This window comes from Helicoverpa zea, chromosome 17, assembly GCF_022581195.2.
Source record: "Helicoverpa zea isolate HzStark_Cry1AcR chromosome 17, ilHelZeax1.1, whole genome shotgun sequence".
NCBI lineage: Eukaryota > Metazoa > Arthropoda > Insecta > Lepidoptera > Noctuidae > Helicoverpa > Helicoverpa zea.
Genome location: NC_061468.1, coordinates 7,872,718 through 7,900,648, shown reverse-complemented (window position 1 = coordinate 7,900,648; position 27,931 = coordinate 7,872,718). Strand labels below are relative to the sequence as shown.

At 39.0% G+C, this 27,931-nt stretch overlaps 3 protein-coding genes across 4 annotated transcripts in view; 2 read left to right on the top strand and 1 right to left on the bottom strand.

The window, feature by feature from the left end:
- Nucleotides 1-21,236, top strand: part of LOC124637930 (guanine nucleotide-binding protein G(o) subunit alpha) — a 31,229-nt gene extending 9,993 nt beyond the window's left edge. For both annotated transcript variants that reach the window (XM_047174667.1, XM_047174666.1), the window contains exons 3-8: nucleotides 1,100-1,241; nucleotides 5,466-5,626; nucleotides 18,895-19,023; nucleotides 19,252-19,381; nucleotides 19,705-19,858; nucleotides 19,945-21,236. In XM_047174667.1, coding sequence (XP_047030623.1) covers nucleotides 1,100-1,241; nucleotides 5,466-5,626; nucleotides 18,895-19,023; nucleotides 19,252-19,381; nucleotides 19,705-19,858; nucleotides 19,945-20,132 — 904 coding nt within the window. In that variant the 3' untranslated portion in view covers nucleotides 20,133-21,236. The remainder of the gene's footprint in view (nucleotides 1-1,099; nucleotides 1,242-5,465; nucleotides 5,627-18,894; nucleotides 19,024-19,251; nucleotides 19,382-19,704; nucleotides 19,859-19,944) is intronic.
- Nucleotides 5,759-11,172, bottom strand: LOC124637931 (probable cytochrome P450 49a1). Its single transcript, XM_047174668.1, has 7 exons — nucleotides 9,861-11,172; nucleotides 9,671-9,787; nucleotides 8,884-8,960; nucleotides 8,294-8,768; nucleotides 7,001-7,079; nucleotides 6,542-6,841; nucleotides 5,759-6,004 (listed from the first exon to the last, which is right to left on the bottom strand). Exons 1-7 carry the CDS (start codon nucleotides 10,274-10,276, stop codon nucleotides 5,876-5,878), a joined length of 1,593 nt encoding a protein of 530 aa, XP_047030624.1. The 5' UTR covers nucleotides 10,277-11,172; the 3' UTR covers nucleotides 5,759-5,875.
- A 4,455-nt stretch (nucleotides 21,237-25,691) lies between the features above and the next one.
- LOC124638452 (cyclin-Q) lies at nucleotides 25,692-26,704 on the top strand. The gene is made up of 2 exons (XM_047175421.1): nucleotides 25,692-26,447; nucleotides 26,554-26,704. The coding sequence occupies exons 1-2, from the start codon at nucleotides 25,782-25,784 to the stop codon at nucleotides 26,641-26,643; spliced, it is 756 nt and encodes a 251-aa protein (XP_047031377.1). The 5' UTR covers nucleotides 25,692-25,781; the 3' UTR covers nucleotides 26,644-26,704.
- The last annotated feature ends 1,227 nt before the right edge of the window (nucleotides 26,705-27,931 follow it).

Below are 27,931 nucleotides of genomic sequence, written 5' to 3'. Positions count from 1 at the left end.
TCGACACACTTTTAAATTGAAACTACGAAATCACATCCATGGCAAGTTGGCTGAATCATTACAGTAGTTTATTTTCCTCACTTTCTTCTCTTGGATACAGTAACATAAATATATATATATTTTTATTATCTTCCACTGATGCTCAAATTGTGTTGCACCTACCATTTCTATTTCACCACCACCCTAAGGTAGACTGGCAGAGAACGTCTAAGGCGTTGTGTCCGCCGTTGTACAATGTGCAAGAAGTATTTAAAAAATAAAATAAATAAATATGAAATTAAGATGAGGAATCAGAAATACGGCAGGTTTGAGTTGCGATTTTGCATGAGTCACTTATGACTGTGTCTAGAAGAGAGGTACGTCATAATATTAATAAAGTTGCAATTAAGTTAAAACCACAGATGCTATGTCAGAGCATCAGGCTTTATAGTCAGACGTTCAAGACATGATGCTGCTTTGATATTATCAAGCGAATTAATTAAAGAATGCAATTGGTGTCGCTTGTAAAAAAAATAAAATCACGCCTTCACTTTTTACATGACATTCGTTTGTAAAACAACAGTTAGACACAGTTTCTCTCGAATCTTTTGCATACATCTCATTAAACGAATGGATAAAGGAAACTGCAATTCAAATTTACTGCTAATTTGTTATACATTCCCGTAACATTAATGGCTACGTCATGAAATCACATTGGCCGGAGCTGGAACTCAACAATCTCGTTAAAATACCGCACTATTGGAACTATGAATCACAATGCGATCGATGAGTAATACTACATTTACGCCTTTTATTGACTCGTTCTCTCAATTTGGCCAATTATTTATCCTGTGTCATGAACTAATTAGCATATTTGTCATTCATGGCATCTTCATGTAGCATCCGTATTTTGAACTTATTCGCTGTTGTATTTAATATTTGTAGTACAGGTTTTAACTATGTTGCTATAGCTATGAGGATTTTTACAACGTTATAATAAAAAAATAAAAAAACTATAAAAGTACACGTTTCTCTAACTAGGGAATGCAGAAAAACGGGTTTAATTTTATATTAAGTTTATCATTTTAAAATGTGTAACAATATTATTTCTTTTGCACAGAATTATCCACGAAAGTGGCTTCACAAATGAAGACTTCAAACAGTACCGGCCGGTGGTGTACAGCAACACGATTCAGTCGCTCGTCGCCATCTTGCGCGCCATGCCCAACCTAGGCATCACCTACGGCAATAAGGATCGAGAGGTAAAAGCATTTTACTATTAATTTTCTTTACTCGCTTACCACAGTCTATAAATCATAGGGCTTAGAACTAAGTACAATCATGGACCAACGAAGTAGGGCAGAGCAGAATAAAATCAGTCTTACGACTAAAATCAGGTATATCGTTTTCGTCCACGGTATGGTCCAAAACACTGGTACTCAGCTGCATCCAATGAGTTGACCATTGTTATACACATTATTACGGCATTATTCTCTAATGTACGTAAATAAGAATTAATGAAGCCTTTGCCGGATTTGATTTCCCCCGTAATGTCCAAAGTTTGCCAAAAAATTAACAAAAACTCCATTGATAAGTGCACTGTTCAAATTGATATATTTATTCCAAGATATCAATCCCATAGTAGTCATTAGTTAGTTTACTAAAAAAATAAAATCAAAGCGAGTATTTGTTGCGTAAACGATAAACTGCGTCGATTACGTGTCGGCTGTATGCTATAAATAATGGACGTTCTTCAGTAAAAATAATGTCGATTGCATCGAAATGTACATTGGGAATAAGTGCTCAGAGGCTTCCGTTGGCCGTTAATGCTGATTACCAAGCGATTTGTGGGAGAGCCCAGTATCGCCAGATACAGGTATCTTTTGATACTTATTGCGTGGTAACTTTTTCCTAGATCCGAAATGTTGAATGTTTAGCCCCAATTGGTATGCTTTATAAACTTCAGCATACTTCGCGAACCCAAAGAATCGAGGACAAAATGCATCTCTTGGTTGCTATTGTTTCGCTCTTCACAATTTGCAGGTGAACAGTTTCCATGAATAAACGATAATTGCATCTGCATTTTCCCAGGACTTGTTCGATTCTCTGAAATGCTCCCTCTGTGGAGATCAATATTGGGTATTCGTTATTCATGAGAGTGGCTCACTGGAGACTGGCCGTCCGGTCTCGACTGCACTCTTGTACAACAGCTTATTACATTATTTGTTTCCCGAATTCGCTATGAATATTGATACAAAGTTTAACGTATTTTAAAATGTCGGTCTCATTAAACAGTTTGTGTCGTTTTTAATTACTGTTTTCTACATTGGCGACTATAGCTTAGTAATTAATTAGACTAGTTCAGTTAGTACAATATACGGGTATGTCGATAGACAACAAAGCATTAATCAATTTACCAGTTTAGATAAGACTAAGGCAATCGGAAACCTGGTTTTAGTGCCAACGTTAACGAGATATTGTTAACTGAATAATTTACAGTGAACCTAGATAAGGTGGCAGTGTTGTTTTGCGATAGTGTACGATTCTATTACAGAATAACGAACAGCCACCGTACATGTATAAAATCTGAAAGGGATACAATGCCCACTGTTATCATCAAGAGTACCTGTTAGGAATGTCAGACAGATAAGGTATCTCAGTTCCGTTCCAACCTGTTGAAGAGTCGTTCATATCAACGTCATCGGTTATACAACGAACGAGAGGTTGCTCTGAAAACTGTAATTAATTCACTCGTCACGAGATGTGACGCACGCACCGTATGACATACCTAGATACGTCTTACGCTCGTAAGCGGATCTTGAATGACAATAAAAAATGTGTTACAATTCCTTCTCACGGTGTTAATTAATGAAAATTGGAATTGAAGGACGAATTGTAAAGACCGCACCCATATTACCTTACTCAGTTCAGAATTATCTTTAGATCACATGTCCGGAGTTCGATCCTGCCGATTTATTCCCCTAATGAGACATGCGTCCCACCCTCCTATTAGTTTTGCATATTGTACGCGTTTGTCCCCGTATGCACACGACTCCGTCAATGTAACCTCGTGCACCTATCTTGTTATCATAGTAAAGTACAGGAAAGGTGGACGTGACAGTCCTATCCGGCGCAAACATGTTGAAACAAAACCTTAGTACACGCACAATGAATCACATGAGGGCTGTCTCAGCATTGTTTGTCATGTTAAGACGGCGTTATGTGAGCACCTAGGGCTCAGTACAATGGTTTTAGCTTTCATGTAAGAATGGCTCGCCAACTATAATAAGCAGCTTCATGAAAACATTTTGAGTTGCACTACTCATCTTCCTTCTGTATGTTGTGGAAATTCGCATTGATAGGCTTAGCCTGTTTTTTAAGTATTCATAAGAAAATAGACATCATCGCTTGTCGAAATTCTGTTTAGAAATTCATAAAAAATATATTCTTTGTGATAGAAATCCATAGAGAAAGAATAGAAATCTATAGAGAAAGAAAATTACAACCATATTTTAATTATATGCCATTTAATTAAACGTTTGGTCTGTTTTACAAGTAAGGAATACTTAAATACCAGCTTAGTAATGACCTAATGGACGTCGATGTATTTAAATGAATATGCAATGTGTAAGTAACAGGGGTGGCAATGTCGGGTTATTCCGAGGAGGGGTTGTGAATGGCGCGGCGAGCTTCCCGGCACCCGTGCAGGCGGCGCGCATGCGCCCCGCGACCCGTAACACCCGTCATAATTAGAGCATATTTCACAGAAACCTCTGCAACCAGCAAACACGGGCCTGATGTATGAGTTATTTATTTCATAGCAAGCATGGCATTTCATGCCGCAATGCCGCTAGAATAAACTTTTATATTACCCAGAAGCAGATTGGACTTGTCTCTGCTACATAAAGTATGAGTATTTATGATGCATTGCAGTGTAGTCGCCAACAAACTACGTGAAACTTTGAAACGAAGACTAAACACATCAGAATTTTGGAGATTCTTATTAGTCAGAATTTCACATAGCGGTTAGCTGGTTGCGTAACGAAAGCGTACGGTTCTCCGAGACGAGTTTGCTAAATGGATTACTAATCGGATTAGCGTATGTCGAAGATGCTGGGTCACTCAACTCCAATTGAGACGATATTGCTCTTCGACACGAATCATTATGACTCATCATTTTTTATGGATGTGTTTACTGCTTTAAAAGTTAGGCAATTGTTGCATGGGGGAGTATGTTACAGTGATCGATCAAAAAGGAATCACTATGCTCTTTAAACAGCGAAGACTGAATGTGATATCACAAAATGCGCTCTAGAAGTTACGCTTTACGTCAGAAAGCCTACGTAACGAGCTGAGTACGGATCATTAAGTCGTTAATACTTAATAACTACCATGAATGCATTTTTGTTTACATTTCTGAAATACCGAATGTTTGAACAACTAACCCTAAATAGGTACATGGTAGTGTTTGATTCATTGAGTTAATTGAACTGTCATGGGGTTTTTGGAGGTAATTAAAATTATTTGAACATGTAAGGAATATGTGCAAATTCCATTATCCAAATAATTGCTTAGGTACCTACCAGGATATTCGGAGCAATAACAATATTTCCTTATTTCCGTCCATTGTCCGATGCTGCAAGCTCATTTTCAGTACGAAGAGTCAATAAGCTGAAATATGAGCTCTTGTTTATTACGACTCTTTTGTATTCTATGTTATGTAGCGAGACCAGCCCCTTTTGACATCTCTTGTCAAGGATTCTAAATAACAAATAATGTAGCATTTTACCAGCTACTGTAATCCTATATGTAACTGAAAAGTTCAGTAATCTAGCACAAATATACTGTACCTACATTTAGATTCACAGGTAATTGCTTCATTCATAATTTAGGTGGGCAGAACATTCTATGATTCAATTCCAGCCGTTTTGTTAAAATTAATCGCGGTCGGCCTGGATACAAGAAAGCATTAACAATTCTATTTTTCAACAATGACTGCTTTGATCCATTTAGGTCTTACCGTAGTGACGTCACGCACAGACGTAGATTAATCAATACACTGCTAGAAGGCTGACCTTGGCTGTTCCTCTGGCTCTGCAAAGTCCTTATCATTAACTGCACCCGTACATTGACACTTCTCTGTATACAAAACAGAATTGGTGAAATAATACATGCCTGTAGCGGTGAAAGTTTTGGCTGTGCTGCCAACTACTGCGGAGTAATGACCTGATGCCCTTTTTAGGAAAGACATGATAGGCAAACGTTGGTGTCAATCCAAGAAATTTGATGAATGCGAATGTGAACTTTTTGGTTTGTTGTGTATGGAGATAGAATTCTTCTTGGCGCCACGCTCACGAAGAATGGAGATAGAATGAGACGTATGGAATTACACAGTCTTTTAAAGCAACAGCTTTTGTCTTTTGCAGAAACTATTAAATCATGTAGAACAATATACTTGAAATCTAATTATTTTATACTTGTTGCAGAGCGATGGCAAGATGGTGTTTGACGTGATCCAACGGATGGAGGACACGGAGCCGTTCAGCGAGGAGTTGCTGGCGGCGATGAAGAGGCTCTGGGCGGACGCCGGCGTGCAAGAATGCTTCGGTCGCTCCAACGAATACCAGCTCAACGACTCCGCCAAATAGTAAGTACCTTAGAAATCCTGGACAAGAGTCCATCACGGGTCTGGAAGGGCCGTAATCTGGTCTGATAAGAAATTAAAACAGGTAAACGCATCTCATAATACTTCGGATAGAAAGACAACGGTTTAAGTTTTAAAGCTAATTTAATAAACTATAAAACTGTAAGAAATAACTAAAAATAATCTTTGTAAAAAAGCTTTGGCAGTTAATTCTACGTCTTACAAACATTAAGTACTGTTTAACATAGATGATTACAGGCTAGAGTTGGTACCGTTTCTCTTGTGTAGAGCGAACTGCAACGGTTCGTTTGGTACGTATGTCGGCGTCACGCTGTAGGTTAGCTCCCCGAAACGCCATGATACGTTGTATTTGTGGAATACCTGAGAAAAATCGATAGATAGCTACTTTAATTTTAGGTATTTCAAGACGTTTGGCAAGATTTCCTGAATATCAGACTTAGTGTTAGCTCAAAGTTGTATGTACTTTCTAAGTATATCTTAGACACCATTGACTGTGTTTCGGATGGCACGTTAAACTGTAGGTCCCGGCTGTCATTAAACATCCTTGGCAGTCGTTACGGGTAGTCAGAAGCCAGTAAGTCTGACACCAGTCTAACCAAGGGGTATCGGGTTGCCCGGGTAACTGGGTTGAGGAGGTCAGATAGGCAGTCGCTTCTTGTAAAGCACCGGTTAGACTGGAAGCCGACCCTAACATGATTGGGAAAAAGGCTCGGAGGATGATGTTAGCTCAAAGTTAATTATATTTTCAACTTGATTTATAATTCCGTGTAGTCTGAAAAGTTACGCCCTCATTTCATAGACTACATTCTAAGACCACTATTGTCTGAAATATCTAGGACACAATAACGTGTGATCCAGACGAGATTCATTAAACAAAACAGCAATTATAAAAATTACCTTGGCTAATAAAAGTTGCAGTTCAGCTTCAGCAAATCTCTTCCCGATACACATACGACGCCCAAAGCCGAAAGGAAGCGATGCGAATGGGTGTATCCCTACTTCCTTTTGCTTGCGACATACTTCCATAGCTCGGGTATAGGGACACGAAGCTTTAGCATCACCTATCGATCCTTCTTTCATATCCTCCGTATTCGAAATCTCATTGTCTCTTAGCCATCTTTCGGGAACGTAATCCTTTGGTGATGGGAAGTATCTATCCTCGTTCGATAGGATGTAATGCGGGAATACTATGTGAGACTGAAAGGAAAATAATACATCGGAAATATATTTTTTTCCTTCTCAATTTTGGCTTTTGATCCAATATTATAATTGGTTTATAATTTCTTTTATTTGTATCCTCTTTCAGCGTTTTGCTCAGATTTTTAATTTGATTCAAATAATATTTTAAATCCTTACCCCTTTGGGAACTTCGTATCCAGATATCACGGCATCAGATTGTATGCATCTTCCATTTCCCAAAATGACGGGTTTCATTCTGAAAAAAAAAAAAAAAACATGTTTTTAAAGACCCTGTCACGATCCATGTGGCATCGAAAATGAGCTCATTTCCAAAGAAATACTACTATACCTACACTTTACAAAAACAAATATACTTTTCCTGTATCATTGGGGTACAAAGGTTGAGAACTTCTAAGACAACCCAGTTTTATTATTATTATTTATTTTTAAGCCATTTGCACTTGTGCACTTGACTTTCCTCAACGAAACACAAGGGTTTTATAAATTGGTCATAATCCAGACAGCAATACATTCGGATGTGTTGAAAATAGATTATTCCGGTGCCTACTCCTTAAAAGTGTTTTCGTGTTACTTTTAAAATTCTAGTACATTATGTAAACATAAAAAAACCTGTCAACTATATGTCAATTATGAAATGTCTGAAGTTATTAGTGCATGAGGACCTGTACTGCAAGAATATTATTTACATAATAATCTATAGTCAAGTATTGTTACAGTCGACTTGTGGACAGTAGTCCTAATAGCAACTCAGGTGCAAATGTAACCCGACGCTGACCATCATTGGTCACGTTACAATAAGACGATACATTTGTATCAAGTTTTTATTATAATGTACACTCATTGGAGGTTAGTGTACTGCAGCCACGAGGGAAATATCTTGTTACTGTTAATGACATTGAAACTGGCTCAATAAAGTTTTTTTGCACCAGTATGACGAAGCTATGATGATATTGAATCGTATTTTTTATAAGTTTGTGGTTTGTATAAAACGTAATAATCAGGGAGGAAGCTTAATAATTCTCATAAAAGTATTCAGCATAAATTGTGTTATGTCCCTATGTAGGTTGGCGAAACCGCAAATTGTGAGGTTGGTGACTAACAGGCTAACAAAGAACAATTATCACCTTTGAAACGCCTCTTACTTAGTACCTAAGTGTATGTGTGGGTGTTCGAATTGCTAGAAGCTTAGTATTTAGTACAGGGATGCTGGCTCGTATACACCCTGTATCAGGACCAAACAATGTGTGCCGTTCCTCCAATAACATTAGCGTTGTAATGCAAATATTATGCTAAGTGCTACCGTGAGATACTCGTGTACCAAGATAGCTGCCCGTTAGATGACATTTAGATAACAATATTAGGGTTCGAAGTGTCAGGCAATGTAACTGTTCTTGAATACACGCAACAAAACCGTGGTATTGTCGTAAGGCCTAAGCACTTTGAACTTACCTTAGCGATTCTTTGATACAAGCTTTGAGATATTGCAACTTATCCAAGTCCTTGCTAGTCATTCCTCTATCTTTTGGCAGATTTTTGTCCAGTTCAGTCTGTAATTTTTTCTGTGCTCTTTCGTTATTGGCCAGTAAATAAATAGTACTCGCTGCAGCAGCCGCTGTGGTGTCTACACCGACCAATAGAAGATCCAAAGCTAATATAGTAGCCACCTTTTCACCAGAAGCTTTCGCTATTTGCGAACATATGCCTTTATCAGTCAATCTTTTCAAACAGAGTGATGTAAAAGTGTCTAGAGCTTCGACGTATGTTTTGTATTCCGGTGTAGAATATATTCGCCATAATGGTGCTGACAGTTCCAACACAGGAACACTATGGAAGAAGCCGTGAATACATTTAATGATTTGTTTCGCGTCCGCATCGTTATCTTGTAGGCATCCCAATCTTGTCCCCAGTGCCCAAGCACCCACAGCTAGAACAAAGAGGAGTGTTTTCTTTAGGCGTTAAATTACCACTTGGTACAAGTTTATGCGGAAAAGCACAATAGAGTTCACAGAAGGTGGCGCCGCTCGTCAAGTAGCACTTACACTCAAGGGCCCATTTGTAGAGTTCCGTGAGAAAATCTTTCGGCAGCTCACGATTATCGTCGAGAATGCATTCCATTCTGTAACAAAAATATTTTAAAATGTATCGACTTTAACGTTCTCGTGCGCTACTTAAAAAGTTTTACGTTCCTATCTATAAATCAGTCCTGAATTCATTTAAATCTCGTATGTTAATTGTGTTTCTCAATTAAATACATCTAAGCGTTAAATATTCCGCTCTCGAGTCAGTTAAGCGAAAAGTTACGTTTCTCATTGAATGAGGTTTGTTGTTCACAATGAGTCAGTAGCCGTCACTCAAAACAAATGCGCAGACGCCGCGCGCCGTTGTTAAAAACGGGATGTGGTCATTAAACTGAGATTCCACGCTCAGATCACTAGAGGCAAAACGAAGTACTAGACCACAAAATTGCCGCATGCGTGTACATTTACAGCGAGCACGGGCCCTTGTTGCTGTACTCTTTCATATTTACACTTATCAAGTGGGTATACAGAATAATAATTATAGATATTAACATATTTTGTTGCCATTATTGTTTCCTACAAACAGGTAATCTGATTATAAATAGTATTCAGTAACAATTCTTTTCACACCTACATTATGGAGCACGTCATAATGTTACTGTGTACTACAGTTCCATTATGATGACATTGATTTATCACTATCATGTTTTATATCCAAAATAACATTACGAGAATAGCTCAGTAAATTAAACACCCGTAGCGTTTTTAAGATAAAGAACAAAACACTGTTGATATACACGAGACATACCTGTGTACGAAATCGTCGGTCACATATTCTAAATCTGGAACCGCAGCCCTTGCTGCCTCCGGCGCTATCAATGCTTTGGATACTTTAGATCTAAATCTAGACCACGGCTCGCCATGTCTGCGGAAAGTATTCTAGATTTAACAAAAACACAAACTTATTTGCCAGCACTCTAAATATATTGTATCCTTACACTCCAATAAGACCGGGTTCATTTCCAAAGAAATCCTTTCTCAAGTCATGCTTATAATGGCTGAGGCACGGTGCTTTTGCTCTGTGCGGCATTGAGTCTTCACGTCTGTAAATCTTTGCTGTTTCCTCAGCACAGAACGGAAATACCAGATCGGGATGTCCAAACAGTTTTGACACTTTAGCCGCTCCCCCGGCGCCTGCTAAGGCTCTTAAGAACCAGAGAGAAATGTCCAAAGCGCGAGTTTTCCAAGGATTCTTGCCTATAGCAAAGCGCCAACTATTGCCGAATATTGGCAAGGGCCTGGGGCCCGGCATGACCGCGTAGCACCGCGCGTTACTCATCGCGAACGAATTGTCAATGGCTTTGGCTTCAGCCCCTAAGTTCTGCACTACAGAGGAAGCAGTGGGGGCTACCATATTACGATTTCAGCGTCAGCGATGCCGTAATCTACGCCATCCGCCGAGTTGACGCAGTACACACGCATGCGTACAAATAATATACAATACAAACCTCCATTGATGTTACAGTCCTCTCACTCAAGTCGGGGGTTGATATTTTTTTGAGATTGGCAGATTTTCGCATAAATGAATGACACATAAGAAGCTTCATACAAGAATTTTCTGCTGTCTTCGTAATGCTAATCCTTGTTTTAATCACATTTTTATTTATTTCATTAATTAGCATCTTATGGTCCTAATAGCTATATAGGTATGCCAAATTAAGTTGAAGAAATACTTAAGTAAAATGAGTATGTGGAATTATGTATCGGTCTTTTGTTGCAAGTGTGATGACACCACTTAGAGTGTGCTTGTTAATAATAGAAACTGACTTGAGGAAAATGCAAGTCATGGCTGGAGTTTCCAATTTGTCTCTACAGTATTATTTCGTAAACTGTTTATCTTCCGTTTAGCAACATGGGCCTATGTGAAATAATGTTACTTTTTAATGACACTGCTAACTAATTGCGCGGTTAATGAAGTGGTAACTTCAGTGCGTAGTCACACGAGCACTTCGCATGATGCTAAGATAAAATAAGCATACACGGGATAAAATGATACTGCCTCGATCAAAACGTTAAAATTAATTTAACTCACGTATTTAATTAGCAGAATGGGGTCGCGATTAATTAAAAAGTCTGGTATGATAACAACAGTTGTTACGATTATTAACGTTGCCAGTTTGTATGTATGTAGGTGTGCATTAGTACATTCCGATAATTTCATGTTGAGTGTTAGTTGTGACGTCACTGCCATCAATTCAATTTGTCAATCCCTCGATGGAAGCAGGGAGCGGTGCTCGCGCGCCGATTGACTCGTCCGGTCTTCGCTCATTGCGTTCATATTGTGTTTCTTCCGCAATCCCACATCTAGAACATTTCTGTTAAATGGTGTTCCCTTCATCAATGTCCAATTGAAATTATTTGTCATGGTTATGCGAAACTTTGCTTCAAAATTTCCTATGTGAGTAAGCCAGTACCTCACTGATTTTTGTCATTATAGACATCAGTTGTCTGCAAACTTGTTGTCGATTCAATCAATCTCATTTCTACGGCAAAGTATAGACGTAATTAACAAACAACAGTCCATGAAGTGATTACTAGTTGCTCCAACACCTAACACTAAGATGCTGTTACGCCCAGTTGATTCCAGCTTACGCAGAATGCAATATACCTATAATTTATTTGTTTACTAAATCATCATGATAAACACGTTCCCGTAAACAGGTACAGTTTACATACTTACATTCAATCAAGTTTATAATCCCTGACGAACAAACCGTTACGATTAGTGCATTAACTTCACTCTGTAAACAACCGCTTCGGGATATAATTGAATAGAAGCAAAACAAGTCCATTAATCATTAAAAACAAACGCAAGTTAGTTTTTGCCCCAATAAAGAACTGAAATGTCGAGCATCTTGCGAGCTTATTGGGTTCCTTAACTTCTAGTAGCAGTTCTAAGAATTATTTTAAGTAAACTCATATTTTTTTAGATGGGCTTTCCCCAATATAAGTCATATAATATGGTCTGTACTGGGAGCTAACGTAAGCCCAACTTGAAATGCCAAAAGGCTTGTCCAAAGAGGTGATTTGCCCTGTCTGCGGAACTCCATGTATTCTGTCAGAACAAGGCTGAACTGATGTACCATTTAGTGGCCCGTCAGTAACACGATAAGGATAGTTGTTTTGTACTGTGTGGCGAGAATCGCGGTCGGCGGATGTTCTTGCAACAGTGACAAGGCACCCTTTGTGCGCGGTTCAACGCTCGTATCTGTGTGACTCTCATCAATCATGAGGAAAATCACATGCGGAATGTACCTTGTGGTTAATTCGATATTAACATCTGTTTTGCCAATTGTTAAATATTTAAATCAATTTCTGAATATTTGCTCAAAAGCTAACCTTTTTATAAATGGCCATTAGATACTCTATGTAAAGTATGCCCCTAGTGGTTTTGCTCCATCAAGGATGTCGTCAGTTGAAAATAGTAGTCCGCTACTGTCACAGCGCATTAGCTGTAAACGATCCTCATATTTTACTATTACTCCACCACTAAACATTGGCTCCGATGCTCAATAGGCGAAAAATGATGTCTAACTTGCCTGTTGCGTTGCATTAGCGATACACCTTGCGGAACTAAGTGATACCGCATCAGTTACTCAATACAAAAGAAATTCTATGTTTCGTTTTTGATCTGAGAAGCCAGCTCATAATAATTTAGCTTGATTTTATAATAAACTGCGCTTTTTACCCGGTGCTTCGTGTTAAAATATCGATCGCGTGCAGTGTTTGCCGCAGAAATGACTAACCATGTTAGAAAATACGTGTTCATTTTATACATTAATTCTAAGGTTTGACATTGACTACCTACACCGAGTTTAGCTCCAACAGTGGATCGTTTCTATCACTAAGAATAGCTAATAAGCCACGCAGAGGGCATATTATGTTATTAAAATTTCATACCCATGAATTTCAAAAGGCCATGGAGCCAACCAAGACTAAAATTTATTCACAACATAAATACAAGATTCAACCTTCGATGGGGGTATATTTTATTAAAAGTTTTCTTGATTCGTGAAGGACATATCCATTATCCCGCCACAAAATGTGAAAAATGTGTTGTAGTCCCAACTGCGTTAAAATTTGCTATATCATCTTTCATGATTGTTACTTTGTCAATTACATTTCAGGCCGTAATCGTTTCGTGCAACAACTGCTCAGCTGCGAAAATCAAGAGTGGTTAGGCATGTTACGTTAGCAATTTTATTATACACCTGCTAATGGCGCATCTCGTTAGTATTACAATTATACTCTCAAATATTTTCCAAAAGTGAAATCGTTCTTTTTCCATTCGCAATCATATTATTTGAATGATACATTTTATTTTATTGTTTTATGTGTTATTTTATGTGTTTAAAGATTGTCAGCAGTCGTAAAGCAATTGAGATAGTATCGTTGAGTTCGCGATTGCAACCGTGCCTCGGCGCCGCCCACAATGTCTGGTCATGGCGCGTGGCGCGTGGAACGCCATCGGCGACAGATTTATGCGCCGATCGCATGACGCCTAGCTAATTCCGGAAGCACTTCACAGCGCCACCGGCTGCATAAGCCCTAAACTGCTTAAGCTCTCCATCTAACTCAGTGGCACCTCATGAACCCCCTATCGCCGCCGCTTTCGGGGGTAATGTGTCAACGCTGACTTTTATTGATGTAGTCACACCATTGCGTAAATTTTCAACCGAACCCGTTAACCCCCAACTAAACAAAACGTGTTACGGGGTTGAGCATTCTCCTTTCTTGTTTCTAAACAGTCTTTTTATAGAATCTGTTCCCACGTTGGTGCTGACAAGTGTTTCATGTTATGGATGTTATAAACAATCTAGCGAGTCGGTTATCCAAGCTGGGTCAAGATTTTGGGAGATTTCATCTTTGTGCCGTGTTTGAGCTCCTATACAAATCCAAAAGGGCGTTCACCTTTCCTTTTTTCATCTTTTTGTTGATAATTTTATACGGACAACTTTGCGGAACGTCAGTTCAGTATCTACAAAGTTATCGACTTGCTCCAAGAGAAGAAGCATACAAAGAGAGTATAAAATTGATAGGCAATAGGTTCGATTGGCATCGCAATTGTGGAGCAGCGAAATCGGTCGATGTTGGTCGACATGTATGTCTGTGTGCAAATCGGCTGTGCGTGACGTGATCACGGGTTCGCGTCGTTTCGGCCGTGGTTCGGCCGTCGCCGTAGCGCGTAGTTATCGAAAGGGCTCGGCTCGGCTCGGCGTGCGGCGGCGCGCGGCGTATTGATCGCGCGGCCAGACCTGTTGCCGGGCGGAGGCCGCGCGCCCGTCGCCCGCAAGCCGTTGACGCCGACAATATGCAATATGCCGGCTTTATGCATTACCCAGCCTGCAATCAGCACAAGGATTTCTTCTGCCCCCTAATATTGACGTTCCAACATAATCAGATAAGATGAAAGATGGTCCTAGAGATGACAGACTGGAAACTTAGAAAAATCCTCCATTACGAAACAGAAAATACATTTACGGCATTTTATTTAAATTTTTAATTAACTGGTTTTCGCACGCTATTCCGATTCACTAAGTAATCCCCAAGTTTCGATCGAGAACAAATTGAAACAATTGTTGCCGGATTCTGCGATCTTCCCTTAGCTGCTGAACGTTGTCATCAATACATCGACGTTCAATAACACCGGCGGCGTTCAATAGTATAATGAAATGATTTCGGCTGCTCCGAATGTAATTCATCCTTGTTTACTGACCCAGTTAATGTTGACAGAGGTTTGACGTCAGCAACGCCCAGGACCGACGCGAAAAAGCGCCAGTATGATAAACACTCGGGTTTGAACATTTAACACGTATGTATGTAATGTTTATGATATGTTTTAATTATAAGAGCGATCTGCGAGAGGGTTATCAGTGCCAGTATCGACCCAAAATATAATACAGACTTGCATACATATTTTTCTTTCCGCAATTTTGGTAATATTATAATCAGGTAACGAAATAACAGTCAAGTATACAGTCAATAGGGCCCATCGAGTTCTAATTATAGCAATGGCGTTTGACGAGGACAAAATAACATGATGATTTATCGATTTTATACAACTGTAGTCCTGTATCTGCAGTAATTCGCACTGCGACACGTCATATTGCAGGGGATTTACAATTACTTTGCTCGGAACGTGACTACTACCAACTTCAGTACAAAAAGATTATCAACCGAATATCAGACAGTTTCCCTCTGAACTTTGGTAGTTAAGTAAGGATCGTAGATGTCCTTTGTGTTGGCATCCGTCCAAACGCGCCAACAATTCCACTGACATTGGAACATAATACCCTACTTCTTGCTCCCATAGCATATTTAGGCAACTACAGATCGTGTGAGATGAAAACTTTGCAAAATGTGCCTATACTACATGTTTAGCCATTAAGAGAAACCTTATTTCTCTTCTCATAGAGGAGAAAGTTACAACCTATGCTCATATGTACTGTGAAGGTATTTTTCATCGAGGTCCTTTTTGGACGACTGAAGATGAGTTTCCTGTAAACCATGAACTTCAAAATATTTAATCAAGAACTCGCCAATTCTGCAAGACCGATCGATATGTTGTTAACAAGAAGGCTGATAGCTTAGCTCGGTGTCAACCCTTGCTTATTCGCGTCGCTAACTTTGTCTAAGTTCGGCTTCTAGTCATCTGGCACCCCGCCAACAGTGTCAGATCTGCGATCTATACATACTGACCTTGGATTGCAGTCGTTTCTGACACCAATCACGACAGACCCAATTGTCGTTTGTATAAATCATGTTGGATACAGTCATACAGTTCAGTAAATATTTAATGATCTAAAGACCGTTTGACAGTTCTAGGAGTAATTATAAAGTTGACTATAGATTGTATACTGTACATGCAATCGTTAACTGCATGTCTGACTGGTGAGAGCAGATTTTTTCAAGTGTCCATCGGTTCCTTGTTTCTCGGCTATTCCAATCAGTTCGATACATCCAAAATATGTATCTTATTGGTTTTTTTATATCAAATATTCGAATTAGGTAGTTTTGTTCCCAATTACCAAATTACAAATATGATGATTGCAACAAACCTTCACTCTTCGCCTTTTTCATGCTCTTCAACAAGTCGACGTTTAAATACAATACAATAGCCATAATTACAGACTCTAATGGCTAACGTAGCAATGTTTTTCACTATAAAAAGGTTGCGTGTTTCGCCAACGTTGTTTTTCATTTAGGTTGGGAGTTACCGGCCTATCGTGTCAAAGTTGGCCTTTCACACGAACGGTAACTACGGCACCGATACATGCCCACTTGTAATTAAGATAGTCTGACCTATTTGAAAATATATTTTTATAAACCTTCACACATACACTATGTAATTATATCGAGAGTTTGTACAGTGCAGATTAGACATTTTTAAATCTGATCTCTTGACTCGTTTGTATTCCTAGTCTCTGAACAGGAGCAAAACTAGCTCTGTCTCCATTGATCAGTAATGAAAATCGGGGCGTACATTTGCAGTTTTGACTAGCTATCTATGACTCTTTATAGCACCTTCAATCAAAGATGATTCAGAAACAATGTGTTTATAAAATAACCAGCAGTCATGATTGTTTGATTAGAATGTTATCTTAAACCATGTGAGCGAACACTTGCGTTGTTTTGTCATTAATCTTTGTCGAGATCGAAGAAGTTCAAAGTCACGTTTCTCAGTAGGTAGTAGGTACAGTCAACCTCTTGGTGGCGTCACAACCTGACTCATGTTATACCAACTCGCCAGTAACATTGACTATTCTTCCATTAGCCAAAATTGGTAAAAGGCCTCTTTTTGGCAAAACTGCTGGAATAAATTTATCTAACCTGCAATGCGCTGAGTGTGGGCGAATGCTACAAGCTGCATCTATAAACTTGACAGTTAAATGATTTCTACACGCCTTGTACAAATAGGATTAACGTTTATATCTCATCCGACCGTCAAGCGATGCTATTATAGCGTTTTGCTCAATGGACCGGTCTATGTGACGATTTACGAGAGCCAACGATCTTTGTAGTACACAAGTGCACGTGTGCCAGCTGCCGAGGAAAATGAAGGTTGAGCGTCATTCTATACTAGACGTCTTACAAATAAATACGGCAACTTACGGAAGTTAAGACTAATACATAAAAGGCCAAAGAAGAAACATGATGGGTTTTAGTCAGTAAGGGTCTGGCACTTGGGAGGAGTCATTTGATGATTTCCCAACAAAAAGTTAGGACTAATAGATATTCCCAGGACTTGAACCTGCAGTATCTCTCTTCTGTTCTTGCATTTCCACGAAGAAGATGATTTACTTGTCATTAAAAGTATTAACTCCAGTATGGAGGTTACTTTGGTGCGTATAGCATAGCGTGTTGTCTACGGGTCGTAGCTCGTTAATATGTATGCGGCGGCGTCGCCCGGCGTTTAGCGTGGCTGCAACTAGTGGCCGGCCGGATGTCTGCCGATATAGCTTGCGGAATAATCAAGAAAACTTAGCACTGTTTATTGAACTTTAATACTTCCTATCCTAACTAATTATGTATGCAGGCTAAACGTATTCCTACTTGGGCTGTATACTGTATTGTTTATTTTTCTATACAGCACCAGGTTTTAAAAAAAGCTGATGTCTTATTTCGGTTAATCATGAGGTGATAAAGCTACCTACAACAAGGGCCCTTTTAGTTTCGCATAGGTGCGTGAGTTTGTCATCGATCTGGGATTCCCAGTTCCGACTGGTTCATTAGTTTATGTCTGAGCATCAGTTTTCCGGTTCGTTTTTGTGCATTCTCACTTTATTTTGGTGACTCATAAACTATGTAGTACAAACGTTTGTTCCAAATAAAAATATGTTTTGTAATGAGTTGCAATCGGCACATTACAATGAATTTAATACATGCCTAATGTGTACACAAATATTTGATTGTTTGAGCTAGAGTGCGGTAAGGGAATGATGATTTCAGTAGAATGCGTGATGAGTACCACGTAGGTACGACATGAACAATATTTAAATATATTAGTTGCGATTTTTTTATGTCAATGCGTACTCCATACTTTATAGGCGTAACAAAATTTATTGAACACCTTTTATGCTCTAATAATTACTTAACGCAAAATTAATGTGTCTAGTAGTAAATTGAAGAAAGAAGAAGAAAATGATAGAGTATATTGATCAAGTTGGCTTTTTGTTATGAATTACTTATAGGCACATATTATTTATTCCACAAGTACAATGACCTTTCCTAGAAACTAACATAACAATGAAAGTCTAGAACTGGAACATCAGGAAAATGTGGTTGAAGAAATTGAACATTTATGTTTAGTTAATACTGTTACAAGCACGGAACACTGATTGACGTTGATTAGCTAAATCTACATACAAAATTACCATGCTATTGAAATAAAGTCAAGGCTAAGATTAGGCCAAAAATTACCACTCCAAAAAGCCCCATTATATTTGAAAAACTTGAACGACATAATTATATCCTCTACGATAACGATTTCATCGTTTGTTTGTAAATAAAGAGTTTCATATTCCGTGTCTACTGATTGCAGGGTACCGTAACCGATTAGATACAAACGAGCTTCATACTTACGATTACAACGAAATATCTAACATAATCGATTAATTGTATACAGCGATAAACGATGCTTTTTCTACTTAAAAAAACTATTAGAAAATTTAAACAGGCGTTGTAGTCTAGTTCTTATAAGCAATCATGGTTACGTAGTTTGTAAATATTCATGTACACATACTTTCGTTATACAATAAACTAGCATTTCCGCGCAAGTTCGATTCCAATCTTGTTTTTAATAATTCCGAAGTGAATCATGCCGAAAATGCAAATTTTTAATGACGAGTTTTCGATTCGAGAAATTAATGGCTGTACAAGAATGTTTAATATCATTAATGATATGAATGTAGATCAAAATTTTCCATGTTGGTTATTTATAACTTTCTAAATGATAAAATCTGTTTATTACAGTTTCCTGGACGACTTGGACCGGTTAGGTGCGAGAGATTACCAGCCCACCGAACAAGATATTTTAAGGACTAGAGTCAAAACCACTGGCATCGTCGAAGTGCACTTCTCCTTCAAAAACCTTAATTTCAAGTAAGTACCTGCTACACAAACATTAACGTCACAACGACTGGTGAAAATGTAGTAAATTACACAATATTTCCATCAACATCAGCTTTAAACAAAAAATAAATTACACTGAACATAATGTACAAGAGACAGCTCTCTTCACGGCCTGTCTGAACAAAATAATTCATTGTGGAATTCACCTTTACGTTGATCACATAACGTAAATTCAAATGTGCTGTGTCATGTTTCCAGATTGTTCGATGTGGGCGGCCAGCGATCCGAGAGAAAGAAATGGATCCATTGCTTCGAAGATGTCACCGCGATCATATTCTGCGTCGCCATGTCGGAGTACGATCAGGTCCTGCACGAGGATGAGACAACGGTAGATATTTTGATCTTTATTGCTAGGTTTTAGGCTTTTAGGTTTATATTTGTATGTACAAATGTGTATTTATAGGAAAAACATTTTGTTTGCTCTAAGGTTTTATATTCTCAAAACATCCTGTGTCATCATCAAAATAAAACTGTCGTGCCGATATTCAAGTAATTGTTATCTTACTTGCCTCTGTAGCTTCGCTTTCATTTCCACAAAATTGAAAATGATTTATTACATATACATGAGAATCTGATAAAAACATGAATCATGCATTTTCTTGCCACTACTACATCTTCATTAGTAACGCATAACGTGTTGTTATATTCCAGAACCGTATGCAGGAGAGTCTAAAGCTGTTCGACTCGATCTGCAACAATAAGTGGTTCACCGACACCAGCATCATCCTGTTCCTCAACAAGAAGGATCTGTTCGAGGAGAAGATACGCAAGTCGCCGCTCACCATATGCTTTCCCGAGTACACGGGTAAGTTAACAAACAGTTTCATATCTGTAATTCATGTCTAGTAAGAATGTAATTCAGAATCAAAATATGATATTACTGTTCGACAGGCGCACAAGAATACGGCGAGGCAGCTGCGTACATCCAAGCCCAGTTCGAGGCGAAGAACAAGTCTACCACCAAGGAGATCTACTGCCACATGACCTGCGCCACCGATACTAACAACATTCAGTTCGTGTTCGATGCCGTCACCGACGTCATCATAGCCAACAACCTTCGCGGCTGCGGCCTCTACTAGAGGCGAGGAACGAGCCAGCCACCGGGTGCGAATGCGATCACAAGACAGCTCCAGCGGTCGCCGACGCCGAGCGGCGCCCGCACAGTCTTGTGCTCGTATTCGAGAGTTCCTCGCGCCGCGACGCCCGGCCCGGCGCCGCAGGCTGCTGATGTCCGCACTGCAAGCATATCACGACGTCGGCGCGGGCGAGCGTCGCGGCCGCTCACGCCGCAGCTACGCGTATTATAATTACCTATATATTTTTATGGAAAGTAAGCTTACTGGATATACCGCCGATGTGCAGATATCATGTGTCACATGGCTTGGGGCATTGTGTATGATTTTCAAAAGCTCCCATCGACAGTGTGCGACTAGATCCGACCTACCGGTAGTGTTTCATTTCCCCCTGTAATATAAACACCGTAGTTTGGTTATTGTTTCGGCGACGCGATCGGGCGGGCTCGTGTCCGCTGCGATCGTTTTCGATTATTGTGAATTAGTGATCTAGTGTTCAATTCTAAATTTTGGTGCTAGGCATTTGGTATAGTGTTACGTTGCACACGACGTGTCGGACTAGTGGCCCGCTGGCGCAGGAGCTCCGGTATCTATATGTGCTTATATACTCACTCTCTTACGGACCAAACACAGAAAGGAACCAATATTTAGTATTGAATTAAAACACGGTAGTGAGATGCATGAATACGTTCACAGGCCTACTTAAACTGATTACAAAACATCATTCCATTATTAAGTATTATATCACTTATAATGAGAAATTATTTTTTATAAACTTTTGAATGCACAACTGTAACCGCTCTATGGAATAAGACGACGTCTTTTATGTTACGTACCTACGATCATACTTTAAGCTAAGTCCTATCATCCAATGTTATTATTTAAGTTAAGCATCGTATTACGCACAAATTATTTATTCCAGTAAGAGCATTAATTTGTTACGCCATATACAATTCTGAATATTTTTTTTTGAGTTCATATTTTTCTATATCATTTTACAGTTATCCTTAAGGTGTAGCCATTTAAGATCTATTCTTGTATTCAATTATTGAAATCATGTTAGGTATTTATTTTATCTAGAGTACTTGTATTAAACGTGGTATATGTAAACTTGTCATGTTTAATTTTATATTTAAAGGTAATTAACCAATGTTTATGATCATGTTAATCTTCGTCATTATTTTGTGAAGTGGGTGGAGTCTGTAATGGTAAGGAAGTTAGTGAGGTGTGGTCATTTTTATATAATAACTAAGCAGTTATGTACGTGTATTTACAGCTAGACATACGTAGTAGAGGCGGTAGAGTACACGGCCCCTCGCTCTGTGTCCGCCAGACCGCGCGGACCACGCGCTCCTGTAAGATATGTGAGTATATAAACTTTGTATACACTCGCGAATTGGCGTAATCAAACACTATATATACTATATAACATAATTTATTATTAATAATAAAAATAAAATCTTACTTTTAAGCATTAGGACAGTAACTGTATCAATAAACATTAATTAATAATGCAATTAGACAGTAACCTTTACTATTGTCATAGTTAGGTGATTTATTTTCATTTTACGTTTATGAGTATGTAAAAAGTGATTAAATGAAAATGTACGCCTACACTGTGACCGCGCGGGCCATTGACCACCTCCGACCTGTGCGAGCTGCAGACCAAAGATATTGTAATGTACGCCAGTACACCGCTAACAGCCACAGCCGAGTTACATACTGCTCGCATACACCTTCCTACTAATTCATTGATACATTGTTAGATACATAGCATCGGCTGATCTCCGGATCGCGAACGTTTGGTAGTGGCCCGCGGCTCGAGCGCCCGCCGCTCGCTTGTTGCTAGGTAGGTTTTTTACTGTTATGTAACAATATGTGTACGTAAAACTAATAAAAAATAATATTAGCGCAGTTCTACATTCAACCTACATTTAAGTAAGCTTCACGTTACATTTAAAAAGTTTTTTTAATGAGTGAACGATGTGGAATATGATCATTCGACGTCTTCAGGACGAAGGCTCCCATACATAATTACGATGGGTTCGTACATTAGTGCAGGGTGTGGTGTGCGTGGTGTGTGTGAGTGCGTGAGGCGGTCGACTAGTGTGCCATCGTCACCAGCTTTAAGCGTCCGTAGAACAACGGCCGCCCATCCCGCCGCCCGCCACATTCGCGGCTCGACAACTTCGTGTCCTACGACATCTAGTGCTCCGTCGACAGTTTTGCATTTCATGTGTTCCTCCGCCGCAGAACATTTAACTTGTATGCTTATATTTCGAGTGAATGTGATGTAAATTTTGTACACTGCCGCATTGTTTATTCGCTCGAATCACATTTAGTTTATAAGAATTGAGACAGTGAACGAATCGCACAAGCCACATGTAACATGTTTGTCTGAGACACAAAGGAGCGCACAAAGCGTAGTGGACGGCCGTGCGACCGACCGTATCCGACCGATCGCAGCTCAACCGACTCGCCGATGCCGGGCAAGGCACGTGGTATGTGCGTTGGCTTCTTATTTGAAGACTGAATTGTTGCGGCTCAAATATTCTCGCGCTTTATTAGATCCACAACTGGGGAAGTTATTGCAAAGTTTTTTTAAGGGAGTAGCGTTTAGTGATCGGGTTTGAGGCATATGTTTAATTATAGTGATGTGGCATGAGATAATTCGAAAACTACCTGTATTGACATTCTACTGTTGATATTAGCGAAATGAGCGACGTTCAGTATAATTTTTAATATTAACGCTGAGTATTGTCGAGATGTTGTCCATCTAAAACAATATCACCATGCTTCATTCATATTTGCCAAAGTTAATACTAACCTCACTATTTATACCTACTGTATGTTCTTCGATAACTAAATTATGTCTGGGATTCGCGATAAGGGCGGAGGCGCGGCGCACGTATCGCCGTCGGCGCGGCCCAGCGTCGAATATAGTCGTATCGGTACTGCTGGCTTATTCGCTAACTTTCGAATTCTCAGATGTCAACTGGCCTCAGTTGTCATCGGAACTTTGATGTCAACCTATAAGTTCAAAACATTGGTATTCTGTATCGCATGAAGTGGATATCGGTGGATATCGTTACACGGTTGCTGACGCCAAAACTACGATGACAACTTGACAACTCTATTTTTTTATCGACTATTATACTGCTAAGTAGGAAATACCCTATTAGCATTACATTACTACGTTTGAGAGAACGCTTTATTTTCAGCGTGTTATATGTTTAAAAACAATCTGTGGCGGTAAAATTCAGTATTTGCTTTCTATTGTGTGTGAACTTGGTGTCTAAAATTCCGTGTGGTTGAACAATATTTTAACTGAGAATATTGTGAGTATTGTAGTTATTATAAATTTTACAACGTAAACAATATTTTGATACGTAGATTCCTATGTTTTGCATGCAAAACAAAAATTGGTACACTACAGGAAGGTAACTTTACGTACTTGAGTAGGTCGTCCCATACATTGAGAGCATCGGTTACCTCACTTACTAAATGAAGGTTGAGACATGCTGCAAATTAGTAACATCAAATTATGTAATATTGGTATTTATTTAACTTTTTACGTTATAAATTCTTACTTTTAGCTCAATTGCAACAGCAGTGTTTTGTTGAGCACTTTGCAGAAACGGACGTAACTCTGCCGAAACTCGCTGAAACCTTGATTTGTTGATACGGAAATTTGCTATGAATTCCTTCTCCCGTAAATCCAGAGAATTATTGCAATCTCGCATACGACGTTTCTGGATTCTGGATAAACTTCGTTTTGTCTCTTATTCCACAAATGCCAGCAAAAATACACGCGAAATTTTTATTCCACACAAAGAAAGATAAAACAAATTAAAATAATACAAGTAAAAATAACACTATCAAAAAATAAAGGAAACGACTCAGGGTTTGTATTTCTATTGGAATCGCAAAATTAGAGAAATCTAATATGTCTGATGCAACAATATAGTATAGACATCCCAGTGATGAGGCATAAAACACTGCTATTTGTAGTGTACATATTTCAAAAAATGACATTGGCTATCAATTTGATGTCCACTGGGCTTACGGAATCGCAATATAACGTTTATCGATACAGAAACCGCTGTCAAAATGAGTCATGGTGGATATCAGCCTGTGTCGATGCTGATGACGTCATCTCATTTGGTAACTGGCGTTAGCGAATAAGAAAATAGCTGTTTGACAATTTACTGATGTACACTTTACCAATTGATGACATCTGCGAGCTGTCAGTGGAGTTAGCGAATAAGGCTACTGATCAGAGTACAATGTTGAAAATATCTTATTTAGAATTGATGAACATGTAAACATTTATTTCTAGCGCGTGCGAGGGATCGCTCGGTGCGCGAGTGGCGCCCCGCGACAAGCCCGCGTCCGGCCGAGCGGCGGCGAACGCTCGCAGGCCCGGCCTCTGAGCCAGTATGGTGCCGAGCGATCCCAATTATTGAACAAACGTTTAAGAAAGTAAAATTTTTAGTCACTAGTGGGTAATTTTTGAATGTGATTCAATCTTATCTTTATTTTTCTATATTGAGTGACATTCAACTTTGATTTCATTGTTTTCCGACTTATTTTATGTATTGCATTTACTGAAAGCGATGTATTTAACCAACGATGTAATAAACAATATTTTCTCTTATTTGTATCTCGTCTGCACTGGTATTTTTTATTGAATTTACTATAAATGTACTTTAAGTGTATAATTTTAAATAATTACTGAAAATGATTATATTCTAATTTTTATGTTCAAATAAATGTTTGTTTTATTTAATCCCCTAATATTATCCTGACTTAGCCCCCTTCATTCCACAAGTAGGTAAGCTGGTAGTGCTTGGCTAACAAATACTACTATCTTGACTGAAAAATATCAAAAATGGGCCAGAAAGGAGGAATTGCAAGTCCACCTGTTTTAGATATAACACAGGAAAAAGTAATAATCATCTGCCTAGCTAGACCCCAGCCTTTTCCCAACTATGTTGAGGTCGGGTCATGTCTTCCACCCAGTTCTCAGACTCGGACTGATATCAATTTGTTGTCAGATTTTATGGCTGACTACCCGTTACAACTACCAAAGATAGTCAAATGATAGTGGACCAAATCATTTTTAAATGTAATATGGCCTCCGAAATGCGAAGAGACACTTAAAAGTAGCGGAGGCTAACATCTTGTTTGTACCCCTAAGGTGCGTCCGTATCTGGCGAATGTGCAGCCCCACGAGTTTTCGAGCCATCCGCGAACTGCGTGCGTGCATTTTTGTTCGAGCCTTGCATGAGTTGTCGTAAAAAAACCATTGTCCTGGCTGTTGTCGCGCCGCTCGCAAACTGCTCGCGTCAGATGTGGACGCACCCTAAGGCTCCGAAACTACTGAACCAATCATGGTTGGAAAGCACATTCCCCGAGTAACATAGGCTATGTTTTATCCCGGAGTGACAATAGCTAGTACAACATAAATATTTCTTAAATAAATCGTGGCTTCTCGTAGGCATTGGGTATCAAGTCCATAGACAACCGTGGGCTCAAGATTGACATTTATGAAAAGTAAATAAAAAAGTTCTCTATGGTTAACCTCATTTTGCATTAGCGTCCCAAAACAAAACAATTGGTAACGTAAAAGTATAGTGGAAACTGGAAAAAAACATGAAAGACGTGATAGACGTTTTGGCTTTACAAAGCAGTCGAAGAGAAAGAAGATTACCCGATTACCGTAGTGCTCCAAGTCATAGTTTAGCCACAAATTTCATATTTGAATGTGGTATAAAACTTGGATTACAACCAGCGACTGTTGCTACCGCTGCAATTTTTTATCATAAATTCTTCAAGGAAGCCGATAAAAATGACTATGATTGCTACGTAATATGTACCGCTTGTTTGTGTGCGGCGGGCAAGTCCCGAGATGAACCTGTAAGACTGCGGGACGCTGTTAACGTTGCACACAATTCTATAAATCGTGGAGCTGGGCCTTTGGAGTTAGGCGAAGAGTACTGGTCATGGCGGGGCGCCGTCGCGCAGGCAGAGTTGTTGGTTCTGCGTTTGCTCGGTTTTAACTTGGATGCTCCATCCCCTCACAGATATTTGCTACATTACTTGCGCTCACTACAAGAATGGTTCCCTCCATCACAGTGGCGCTCTGCTCCCATAGCCCGCACCGCGATGGCTTTCCTGCAAGACTTCCATCATTCCCCGTCTATACTGGACTACAGAGCTCCTCACGTAGCTGTAGCTAGCTTGACGTTGGCACTGCATGTGCTGGGAGTGTCGGTACCGCTAGCCGCAACATTGGACGATGATGCTGCTTGGTATTCGGTGCGTGGTTTTGTTTCATTGAATAACACAACAGTCAAGTTATATTTTTTCCTAAAACCATGTTTGATAACATTAGAACATGTTATAAATTGAAATGTGTTTTCAGGTGTTCACCAAGGACCTACAAAAGGAGAAAAATTGGGAGATAATGGAGAAGATTATGCAAGTGTACAGCAGGGAGCCAGAACCTATATAGACAAATGGTTTTTCAATCATTTTCATGTGTGACTGCGATTAAAGTAATTTGAGAGTGATAATTTGATGTTTTAATGGAAAATTAAACTAACGAGTTTAAAAAATTTAACAATGGTTAAATGTTTTTTGGGAAATTGAGTATTTAAATATGTATAAGTTTTACACTTAGGCATTGAATAATGATAAGTGATTAAACAAATAAATAGTGGAATTAGAATTTTCCTTTAATCAAATTATAGTTCCTTTCATTATTTAACATAACCAGCAGTAGTTTTGTTTATACACTTTGACTATTGTGATATACATTTTCGTAAATTTATCAATTTCCGACGTCATACAGTAAATTTATAAACTAACGAATATCTATTCGTAAGATTTTATATGGTTCGACCAATCACAGAAAGTCTTAAATATACGATCTTTGAAATACGTAAAATAACACACTGCTCTCTGATTGGTCAATGTTCATAGTGGCAATGCTTAGGAAGGAGAAGTGACACGTGACAGCAAACCAATCAGATCGCGCGTAGCGTTTGGTACTTCTTACTTATTATTTTACGAGTTAGTTCAGTAAGTTTATCAATTTACGAAAATGTGGACGTAAAATATTACAATTAATCTCCCTTTTAGAATCTTACGAATGTTTATAAACTTCCTAGTAAATTGATAAACTTACGGACCTTGTTATTTTCCGGTGACATCAATATTTAGGGTAAACATTTCTGTTTCTTAGCCTTTTGGCTAGTTTTGACTACATTTACGGGCGGGTGCCAAGTAAATGTAGTGTGTATTTACTGTGTGTGTGTAGGTGTTATGCCATGTTCATCCAAATTGCATGAACTTCCTGACGATACGACAGGTGTTGAGAATTGCGGCTTTCTATATTATTGTAACTTTAATTGTAGGTAAAACTGGTGTAGTAGTCACAAATAACTGGCAGGCTGGCAAAACTCAAAACCCAGAACAAAAACGTGATTGATTTTCAAAAATATTTTTAAAATACTACTTCCGCCCGCGTTTTCCAACGCATTGTGAGAGAACTACCTAGGTTCACAAAAAAATAAAAAGGTTAAAATATTGCCAACTAGCTTCTGCCCGCGGTTTCACCCGCGTCCCTACACTAAACTATCCTATATCTTTCTTCCAAGTCTCAGCTACCTCCCCTCTAATTTTCAGCTTAAACGGTTCAGCCATTCTTGAGTTATAAAATGTGTAACTAACACGACTTTCTTTTATTATACAGGGTTACTGGTAAGTAGACCGCATCCTTTCATGACGTGATAGTATAG